The sequence below is a fragment of the Ranitomeya imitator genome, chromosome 5 (genome assembly GCF_032444005.1).
Source record: "Ranitomeya imitator isolate aRanImi1 chromosome 5, aRanImi1.pri, whole genome shotgun sequence".
NCBI classification, from domain to species: Eukaryota; Metazoa; Chordata; class Amphibia; order Anura; family Dendrobatidae; genus Ranitomeya; species Ranitomeya imitator.
Window position 1 is genome coordinate 473616585 of NC_091286.1, and position 11869 is coordinate 473628453.

General features: G+C 39.8%; 1 protein-coding gene across 1 annotated transcript in view; it reads right to left on the bottom strand.

Annotated features, from left to right (window-relative positions):
* TMEM212 (transmembrane protein 212) overlaps positions 1-6791 on the bottom strand; it is a 31997-nt gene extending 25206 nt beyond the window's left edge. Inside the window, exon 1 of the mRNA XM_069727313.1 lies at positions 6581-6791. Within this exon, the coding sequence (XP_069583414.1) occupies positions 6581-6739 (159 nt within the window). The 5' untranslated portion in view covers positions 6740-6791. The remainder of the gene's footprint in view (positions 1-6580) is intronic.
* Positions 6792-11869: the final 5078 nt, after the last annotated feature.

Sequence of the window (11869 nt, forward strand, 5' to 3'; positions counted from 1 at the left end):
GAATAGTCACCATGAGACGCTCGGCTGGTGATATGGAGAAGCGCATCTGGGTGTCTCGTCTCCGTATAGAGTCTTCCACATGGCCCAATAAAATTTCAAAATTTTCCGCTTTCATCCTCACATAGTTGAAGAACTTCTGAGGGTTTTCCCTGAGTTCAATGTAAAGTGTGGAATAAACACCACGGGTCATGCGTTGGGCTGTCATGGGATGGATCCACAGCCTTCTCTTCCGCCGCTGCTGCAGGATGCGCATTCTTTCTTCCTCCTTATCTCGAACGATGGCTGCCAACCGATTTGCCTCAAAAGTAAAATCCGCAGATATCTTCATAATGTTCGCCAGTACTCCTTCCATCTCTGCCACTTTCTCTACAACCTTTCAAAGATGTGGTGTCAATACACAGTATATATAGTTTTCCAGTAGTTTACAGTAGCCAATCACATTGAGATCCTCCCTTTTTTTAAAAACGGATCCGTCAAAAAACGGTTACAACGGATGGGAAAACGGTCGCAACGGTTCTAACGAATCCGTTTTTTTAACGGATCAGGGCAGCTGATCCGTCAAAAAAAATGGATCCGTTAGAACCGTTTTCTCAACAAATTTGACGGATCCGTCGATCCGCCACAATGTCGGACCTAACTGACAACAAAACACTGAAGTGTGAAAGTAGCCTTAAGGACAAGATGTGCATAGCAAGTCATAATGCAGGAACTGACACCTGCTCCTGAAGTGCTACACATGTCATTGGTCGTTAAAGGGTTAATTGATATAAACCTCTATAAGCAGATATTAGATGTGGAGAAATAAGATATTATAAGTGATAAGCAGGTTGTTACCATGTATAATTCTGATATTTGACTTCTGGCATCAAAGTATGGGTTTCACATATTTCTTAGAACAGGGTGTGAGATGAACACATTCTCAATAATAAATCTGGATATGTTTATAAATCATATGTTTATCGTTCAGCCTATACATATATGTCAAGAATGTGCTGATTTACTGTAGAGAGCCATATATGCTGATGTATTGTGCAGAACACCGTAACCTCTTTATCAGTCCACACCAGTCACCCAGGGCACTGCAACCTCTCCTCTTCCACCAGCTGGTATACTGCAGCACTCATGGTCTACAAGCTGCTGAGTTTCTGCCTCACCACAGAAATCTAATAACATTGGGATAGATTTTATAACAGCTTGGTGGGCTTCAGCTGTAATGATCCTCTAAAGAGGCAACAAAAGTGGTTGCTATATGTGTTTGTCTATAGGGCTCTGTGTTGCAGGCTGTGTCAGAAGCAGAATATGTCATACTGACAGATAAGATGGCACAGCATTCAGAGGTATGATTTCTCGTGAAATTCCGGACAACTTGGAGGAACCTTTTGGGCCCCATTATAATTTACAGTTGCTGTCTGTCTTGTTATGGTTTCATCATAGCCTTAATTCTGGTTTTCTACTATCATGGAAAAGGAAAATGAAATTCAAGACTCGGAGAAAGGGAGATGGACCGAAATATCACAGGATAAACCAGAAGAAAAAGAAAAATGGTGCTCCAAAATATCTCCCAAATATATCAAATTTATTAAGGGAACCTATCACCCCCAGGCGTTTTTAACTAAAAGAGCCACCTTGTGCAGCACTAATGCTGCATTCTGTCAAGGTGGCTCTTTTAATAATCTTAATAATAATCTTTATTTTTATATAGCGCTAACATATTCCGCAGCACTTTACAGTTTACACACATTATCATCGCTGTCCCCGATGGGGCTCACAATCTAAATTCCCTATCAGTATTTCTTTGGAATGTGGGAGGAAACCGGAGTACCCGGAGGAAACCCACGCAAACACGGAGAGAACATGCAAACTCTTTGCAGATGTTGTCCTTGGTGGGGTTTGAACCCAGGACTCCAGCACTGCAAGGCTCTTTTAGTTCTGGTCCCTGCCAACGCTGCAATAATCGCTTTTATAATGTGGCCCTCATACTTCGAATTAGACCTGGGAGCAGGTCGTTCCCCCCTAGCACAGACACACCACAGCCATCACTTAGGGCCTCTGCCTCTGCGCGCCGGGCGCCGCCTCCTCTTCCTTCATTAGCATCCCTGGCGCCTGTGCTGTAAGTTCGAAGGGCAGCGCAACTGCGCATGCCTGAAAAAAAACTTACAGCGCAGGCGCCGGGGACGCTAATGAAAGAAGAGGAGGCGGCGCCCGGCCCGCAGAGGGCCTGAGTGATGGCTGTGGTGCGTCTGTGTTAGGGGGGAAAGACCTGCCCCCAGGTCTAATTCGAGGTATGAGGGCCACATTATAAAAGCGATTATTGCAGCGTTGGAAGGGACTAGAACTAAAAGAGCCACCTTGACAGAATGCAGCATTAGTGCTGCACAAGGTGGCTCTTTTAGTTAAAAACGCCTGGGGGGGTGATAAGTTCCCTTTAAATATAAAATATTATAACTGATTTTATTAAAAGAAACAGAGTAGCTCAATGCGGGGCTAACAACAAACCTACCAAGATTATAAGCAGTATATACAGGGGGGAAATAAGTATTTGATACACTGCTGATTTTGCAAGTCTTCCCACCCACAAAGAATGGAGAGGTCTGTGATTATTATCGAAGGTACACTTCAACTGCGAGAGAAAGAATATAACAAAATGACAGAAAATCACATTATATGATTTTTAAATAATTAATTTGCATTTTATTTCATGAAATAAGTATTTGATACAATAGAAAAACAGAACTTAATATTGGGTACAGAAACATGTTTGCAATTACAGAAGTCTAACATTTCCTGTAGTTCTTGACCAAGTTTGCACACACTGCAGCACGGATTTTGGCCCACTCCTCCATACAGATCTTCTTCAGATCTTTCAGGTATCGTGGCTATCGCTGGGGTAACATTGCGTTTCAGCTCCCTCCAAAGATTTTCTATTGTGTTCAGGTCTGGAGACTGGCTAGGCCACTCCAGGACCTTGAAATGCTTCTTATGGAGCCTCTCCTTAGTTGCTCTGGCTGTGTGTTTCTAGTCATTCTCATGCTGGAAGACCCAGCCACGACCCATATTCAACGCACTTACTGAGGGAAGGAGGTTGTTGGCCAAAATCTTGCGATACATGACCCTATCCATCTTCCCTTCAATATGATGCAGTCGTCCTGTCTGATTTGCAGAAAAGCACCACCAAAGTATGATGTTTACTAATGGTAATGTTTGAGACTGTGGTCCCAGCTCTCTTCAGGTCATTGACCAGGTCCTCCCGTGTAGTTCTGGGCTGATTCCTGACCTTTCTCAGAATCATCTTTACCCCATGAGGCGAGATCTTGCATGAAGCACCAGACCACAGAAGATTGACAGTCATCTTGTGTTTCTTCCAGTTTCTAATAATTGTGCGAACAGTCATTACATTCTCACCATGCTGCTTGCCTGTTGTCCTGTAGCCCATTCCAGGCATGTGCAGGTCTACAATTTTGTCCCGGGTGTCCTTAGACAGCTCTTTGGTCTTGGCCATAATGGAGAGTTTGGAGTGTGATTGATTGAATGTGTGGACAGGTGTCTTTTATACTGGTAACAGATTCCAACAGGGACAATTAATACAGGTAATGAGTGCAGAGTAGGATGGCTTCCTCAAGAAAAATTAACAGGTCTAGGAGAGTCAGAATTCTTGCTGGTTGGTAAGTGATCAAATAATTATTTCATGCGATAAAACACTATTTAAGTATTTAAAAATCATACAATGTGATTTTCTGGATTAAGATTCTGTCTCACAGCTGAATGGTATCTATGATAAAAATAAGAGATCTAGCCATTCTTTGGAGGTAGGAAAACTTGGAAAACGGGCACTGTATGAAATACTTATTTTCCCCACTATAGTTAGTATGACCACATATCTATAGCAATACATTCCTTATCGGTCAACATTATATATAAAGAAGAGTGAAGGATGCATACTTGCAGAGTATGTGGAGCTCCAATGTGCATGTCACCCAGCTTCGTCAGGTAGCTTGTCCTTACAACAGTGGGTGAAACGTGCGCTGGAGTTTAGGGTTACACACCCAACAGAGCTACACATCACCATTATGTAAGTTTACATCCTACATTCTTTGACTTGATGTATAATATTGACCATTGATGAATTAACTGGATATACAAACTTTATACTGCTTATAGCCTTGGTAGGTTTGTTGTTAGGCCTTCATTGAACTATTTGGAACAAAATCTGTTACAATATTTTATATTTAATAAAGATATATTTCTGAGATATTTTGCAGCACTATTTTTCTTTTCCTGTTGGTTTATCTTCAGATATAAAATATTACATTGTATAAATATATTAATTATAGATATTGTATGTATTTGTCGGATCACCTTCACACTTTACACATTGTCATCTGAACATTATAATAAACTTAGAATTACAAAATCCGAACAGTTTTAGCACAGATCACATCCCTAAGAGGGAAACAGATTCTTCAGATGTCCCAAAATGACACTGAATATGCCAAACGCAAATTCTCTCTCCTACAAAGGCATAAATAGAAGTTCAAGAATGGAAATGATTATCAATTGCTTAAATAGAGTCTTTCATGACATGAGATGGAATAATCAGTCTTATTTTCCGAACTAACTGCAGGTAAATATTTACATGAGGTGTCTTTTTATCCCAGTTTGTCGTAAATGTGGTTTGTGATTAAGCACATGCAATGGAAAATAAGAATATTTACACCAATGAAAGAAAGCCTAAAAAGTTTTGTTATGGCTATCCGGTATTTGAGTCAAAGAATCACGGGACAAACATGAAAGACTGATCGGTTTAGTGGATTAAAGTGCCCCCTAGTGGATGTTACCAAGTAGTTTTACCTGAATAGTCACAAAACTGTGAACTTTACCACTAACACCTGAGGTTGGTGAATGTCAGCTGATTTTATTATAATGGTCAGAAAATGTGATTAATATCTCAGGCAGCCAGGATTTTCTAGTGTTATTAGAAACAATAAATCCAGTGCATTTAGTGGATATTATTCATGGCATTATTCTGCTAAGTTACCTTGAAAAGAGGGCATGCTGCCGGAAATTGTTTTACACTAGCTTAACTCAATAACTATTCTGTATTCATTAAACAGCAAGCAAAGCGTTGATGAATGAGGCGTGCAGTAAAGTACTTCTCCGCGGTGTACATCAGTGAGCCCAGAACACGTACCATTTTTTCGCACATACACAAATATATCTGAAACAGTGGAAGCTACTCAACCCCTTCACTGGCTTCTGATTGCCCAGATTACAGTTCAAAACCCTAACCATGACAAACAAAGCTATCCGCAACCTGTCTCCTCCATACATCTGTGATCTAGTCCCCCAGTACTTACCTGCAAGCAACCTCTGATCCTCACAAGATCTGCTTCTCTTTCTCCCGTTCATCCCCCCTTACTCTGGAACTCTCCATCCCAACATATCAGACTCACTCCTACTGTAGAAACCTGAAGACCCTCCTCTTCCGACAAGCCTACAACCTATAGTAACCATCGTTCCACCATACCCTCACCTACTGTATTCCCACCCATCCCTTGTAGACTGAGCCCTCGCGGGCAGGGTCCTCTCTCCTCCTGTACCAGTCGGTGACTTGTAGTGTTCATAATTATTGAGCCATGGAATAAATTACGCTAATATAATAATAATAATTTTACAGGACAGCAACACACTTAACAAGGATTTGAGTCATTTTTACTTGTCGATGAATCTATTGCACACTACACTGGGAAGAGATTGTTCATATAATACTCTAACATTAGTAAACCTTCATTAATATTTGGACTTTAGCCCATCCATTGCTGAGCAAACTGCCCCAAAACAATGTTCATATAGTACATGGCATATGACAAACTCATAAAGACACCTTTTACAATAACTACGAGAGTTGTGGAAAGAGTCTATGATTGACAGCAGTTGTAAAATAAGGAAAGTATATTAAAAGCAACAGGTGGTGTAACACAACTATGGGGAGCTAAAAGGAAAAGTATCATTCTGAGTAAGCCATGTCAATAAATTTAATTCAGTTTGCGCCATTTTTCTCCCATGTCCTGAATGAATTTTATTACACTATTGATAAATCTTTCCCAACTCCCCATAATATGTGCAAGCAGCAAACGTGGCAATTGGGCTCACATATATTGGCCAATTTATGCGCGAAGTACGTTCCTTTTTTCATAGCAATTTTTGCAGATAAATATTTCATGTGTACATTATATAGCTCTTTTTTCCATTTTTTTCCTATGGCAGCAATGCTTTTTCAATGTTCTAGAGTAATCCTGTTTTGTATATTATGGTACAACCTTACTATTTGTTGCTTACAAGCTTTTTTAGGTTGGCGCCTGCTCACAGTAGTTTAGATGTGCTGGTCCTTTTTTTCTATTGAATCATTTCCCCATAATATGCGTCATTACCTGTACTGATCTGTGAAATATATTGGTCCACTATAAAGAACAGGGAGCAAATAAATTAATTTTGACCCATGATATTAAAATGTAATTCCTAGTGTGAACCTAGTCCAAATATGACATGCCATAAAACCCAGAGTCTGCTTTTATTCTCTTACCAGTGCTCCATTCCAGATAGGACAAGCAATCCGAGTATTCCAACCAATAAACAATGGATTGTAGCTAAAGACAGGAAAAAATGCTATAACCCCTGAAATAATGCTTAGGGTGCCAAAGGCGGTCAGGATTCCTCCAGTAATCTGATAGAGGCTTGTCATTTTCCATAAAGTGCTGCTTTTCACTGTCAGGCAGGCTGGAACGAATGGTGTTTTCCGAGCACTTTCTGTAAACTTTTGTTTCTTAGAAACTGTAGCCAGGACACCAATCCGTTGTATACATGTGTCAGCCCAACCTGCTGGGCTTTTAATTGTTTCCGGATATGCTAGGACATGGTCTCCAAATAAAAACATGCTTGTATAGGGATAGCAATACTATTAACCCCTGGGGTATGTGACACATTTTTGTGTCAGTTCCTTTTTCTCTTAAAGAATGTGTTACATCATCTCAGAGCTGTGTGGGGTAAATCATCCACACCAAGAATTTAGGAGGCAGGAATAAAGTCTTTAACACATTCCTGGGTAATTTGAGAAATAGATGCAAATGAAGGAAAACAAACCAGAACTGTACGTCATTATGTTGAACCCTTAAAATTCCTAGTGCGTGTTACTAAAGCAGATCAGGCTTCTGGATTGAACCTATTTGTTCATATCAAGTTCACAGTTTAAAGAGGATTTTTTACCAAATTTTTCATGTTGAACTGGACACACGAAGCAATAGTAAAAAAATATATATATTTTTGTTATCTCTGGTGTGGAGATATTAACAATCAACATATTTGTCATCTAATGAGTTAATTTTTGTTAAGTCCAAGTGGATGTTAGCAGTGTTTTCGCTGGGAGTGTTTACTTCTTTTCCATGTATGATGTTGCCTGATCATAGGAGACATTAACACTAAAAGTAAAGAACACGCACCCCCATGTCATAGAGCATGTTTATCAGTGTGTGAGATAAAATGATAGACAGCCATGATCTCATGGTTTAACCTCCTACATGATTAGAAAGTGCTGGGAGAATAGAGCACAGATGACTAACACCTTTCAGATTAAGTCCTGGCTTTCTGGGCAGAGGGGCAGCACATCTGAGTTTAGCTGTATCACATTACAAACCCTTCAACTAGCTTTCCTCCTCTCATAGCACTGTCACCTCTGCTGTGCCCCCACATTACATGTTTAGAGATGAGAACTGCTGTGTGTTGCTACCTGCTCATGATTGGGCTTATGATTTAGCAGCATCATACAGGACGAAGTACATGAATCCAGTGATAACTGTCTGATAACGTCCACTTAGATTTGATTGCTAATACTGTATCTGCACTACAGAGCTGCAAAATGAAATAAAACCTTTATATCCTGATATTACATCATGTGTCCTGTACAACATGAAAAGGTTGCTAAAAGTTGTCTTTAGGGGTATATTCACACTGCATCTTTTTGTGAGGTTTTTTGGTTTCTTTGTATTTAATGTAAAAATTACTTACTGTTCATATGTTCAATCTTAAGGCTTTCGAAGATGCTAAGAAATTAAAGAAGCAAAATGTCCATTCTTCTGGTGTGTTCTACTATGAAGATGCTCAGTACTTTACAATAAAGTAAAAGATCCCCTTGAGGAAGTGGCACTGTGCGGCCGCGAAACGCGCATCGGGGACCACCTCCCGACTGTCTCCCCACCCTGCCTCTATACCTGGTAAGTTTTCGCCCTCATGTCAGCCACCATGATTTTTGGTGCTACTATGGAGTCCTAGTGTGGATAGTTTTTGCTGCATGCATGGGTGCTTGCTTCTCAGGTTAGGCACACTTGTGCCTTTGTTTACCTGCAATTAGTGTCTGGTTATTTACGATTCTCCCCTCCCTTTTCTGGGGGGTAGGGCAGGGGTTCCGTGTGTGCTTCCATTTTGGTAGTTACACTAGGGGGGATTAGGGGTATGGGGGCTTTTTTACAGCATGTTTCAAGCATTCATCTTTGTTCGTATTATTACTTTATGATACTTGATATTAAATTATATGTCAGTGTACTAGCTATGGAATAAAATTTGTCTAAATGAAATGTTCATCAATGCGCTGTATCTTTCTCCTTATATTATGACAAGTAAAAGATAAGCCTAAAAATATTGCTAGGCATCTTTTGGAGCATTTTAGCTGTGTTTTCGCCTCTGGAGTTGGTAGTGGTGGAAACAAATTAACATAATTTAGTATATTACTTTAAAAAGGGGTGTGTTTGTCAAATTTTGCAATCTTGGCCTCAGATTGACCGTAGATTCTATCTTCTGAGAGAATCAGGCCGATTAAATGACACTCGAATCAAACTCTGATCTGAGTGTCAACTTAGTGCAATGCCATTGTCTTGCATAAAAGAATCGGAGCACACTGTCAGGAGAAAATGGAGAACAAAATTTCTCCATCTTCTCTATTCTGTGAGTCTGTGGAAATCGAACAGCACTCAGTTGTCATTCAAAGGCAGTCCGATGTTTTCCATGCACCTATAGACTTGAATGGCTGAGGGTCTTCTGATTTCAGAATTAAATTGCAGTAAGCTGCGATTTTTTTAACTGGGTCTCATTGAATAATATTGGTCCAAGTGCTATCCGATAAAAATTGGATAGCACTCAGTGTGCAGTGGGGGGCGTGTATTCAGTATGCCAGAGGCAGGTTCAGTGCCAGCACCCAGGGGGCATATGCCCCTCCGCTCCCCAGCCCACCTCTGGAGTTAAGATCCACGGTAGAGCAGAGAGACATAATTGGTTAAGGCACAGTGCAAACTTCAGTAGGAAGGAAGCGTCATATTGGAGTTCACATTTTGCTGTACAGGTTTGAGGGTGCTACGTCATATTGGCCAAGCCCCTGAGGTGGCAGAATAGCAGAACCGCTCATAAGAGACACCATTTAACAAACTACACCTCTCAATGAATTCATCTAGGGGTGCAGTGATCAATTTGGCACATGGGTGTCACGACTCTGTTGTCAGATGTTTTTACAATAGGGGCATAATCAGTTTTTCTCAAGGATGGGTAAATAAATAAATTGCAACTCTTCTTATATCCTTTGCAGTGTTAAATATGGACTGAACATGGATGGCACATTTATGCCATCCGTGTGTTTATCATGCTTTTCATGGACCGAGAGACTTGTATTCGCACTTTTCATCAGTGATACCTCTAAAAACAGATTCTCTAAGTTTTGCATGGACAAATGATCTGTTAAAAAACATGTACTTGTGAACAGCCCCACAGACAATAATGGGTGCGCATTGTATGAAAAACACACATAGATCACGTTCATGCTATATGGACGTCTGAATGAGGCCTCAGTCACTGCTCACTACACATTGTGCCGTAATTACTATCCGACATATTGATTGACATTCTGCTCTGCACACACAGCACACATATAATGCAGAGAAAGGACTAAATCAATGTCCCCAGGAGTGATTACCAACAAATAAAGTAGTGCTACAGCATGCAAACACGAAATATATCAAATTTGAGCTGCATTACTGCTCTAGAGAAATGAAAAAATTGAGACTATACAGTGGGTACGGAAAGTATTCAGACCCCTTTAAATTTTTCACTCTTTGTTTCATTGAAGCCATTTGATAAATTCAAAAAAGTTCTTTTTTTCTCATTAATGTACACTCTGCACCCCAACTTGACTGAAAAAAACAGAAATGTAGAAATATTTGCATATTTATAAAAAAAAAACCCTGAAATATCACATGGTTATAAGTATTCTCAATTTTTTCAATTTTCTAGAGCAGTAATGCAGTTCAAATTTCATGTATTTTCTGTTTGCGTGTTGTAGCTTTTTTTCTGTTTAGCAAGTGACGGTCAGTCTTTTGATATTTGTATACCCAGGAGTGATTACAACATGCTCACTGTGTAGTGAGCAGTGACTGTAACAGTTCCCTGCACGGCCTCTATGACTGGAGGGAGTAGCTTCAGGGAGAATAAAACTTAATTTTCTCTCTGTAGCAGCTGTTCAAGTTGCTAAAAAAAACCTTAAAAGCTATAAATTATCACTATATATGGGAAAGGGAAATTTGCCAGTTCACCATATCCTGTAGTCCCTCATGCACAGAATAACGCTGTGACAAACAAGAAGAAATAAAAGAAAAGGAGTATTCCAGCTTCTGGTGATCATTGAATATATTACTATTTTTTAACAAACATTTAAAAGTCCATGACATGAAGGCAAAAAGCAGGAAATCACATGGCAACGCGTTTCGCACGCAACACAGCATTCTTCCCCATGGCCTTGATAAAGAACGCTGCATCGTATTTGAAACGCATCGCCATGTTGCTCCCTGCTTTTTGCCTTAATGTCATGGACTTTAAAATGTTTGAATAAATTCCTGTTTTTTAACAATTATCACCAGAAGCTGGAATACCCCTTTCTTCTACCACCATACATGCAGGTAACTAGTGTTTCTGAGCGCAACAAGTTTCCTTTAAATATTGATTTTCTGCATAAATATATTGCTATTGCTAAGGAAAAGGTCCAAGTGAGTGAAAACAAAATAACCTACATGTTGGATACACCATATAACTTATGCAAAGACCTTATCTAAAATCTTATTGCAAGATCAAGAGGAAACCAAACGTCATGAGCGATTTCGAGACAGACAAAATTATTCCACTGGCCAGATGTATTGTTGGCAGCGTGAGGAAGTGCAGGAGGAAAACAAAGGTTGTAAAGATCAAGTTAAAAAGAAAAAGAAGAAGAAACACATATTACAGTTTCATCTGTTGGAATCCCCTCACTTTTTAGAATGTCAAAAGACAGACCTAGATTAAAACAGTGCAAAAAGAAAGATGGCTGAATATGTAATTGACACCTCAAACAAAAATAAATGAGACAACATCATGAATGGAATAGAGGACAAAACAATGGGACCTTGTAGTAAATATTTCCTCAATTGACAACTTTAACTCAGACAGCGATTCTTAAACAAGGAATATCTTTCCCCTACCAATTAGTTTCTATAATTGTTCAGAGAGGGTTTGGATATGTCTGATTGCTAAAGACAAGGCCTGTGTTCTTGAAAATGGTTCCATAGAGGAACTGAAGAGATGAATGGTCTCTGTATCTTAATAAGATATAGAAAACGGAATGCCAACTCACTGCAATATGTCCAAGGGGCAAGGATTGGCGCATTCACAGGCGTGGTATTCAGTGAAGAAGAGGAGGGATAATTCCAGCTTCTTGTTTAATAAAGTATTTTTCCAAGCTTATTCAAAAGAATAAAAACATGGCAAACAGGAATACAACATGGCAACGCATTTCAAACCGAACAGC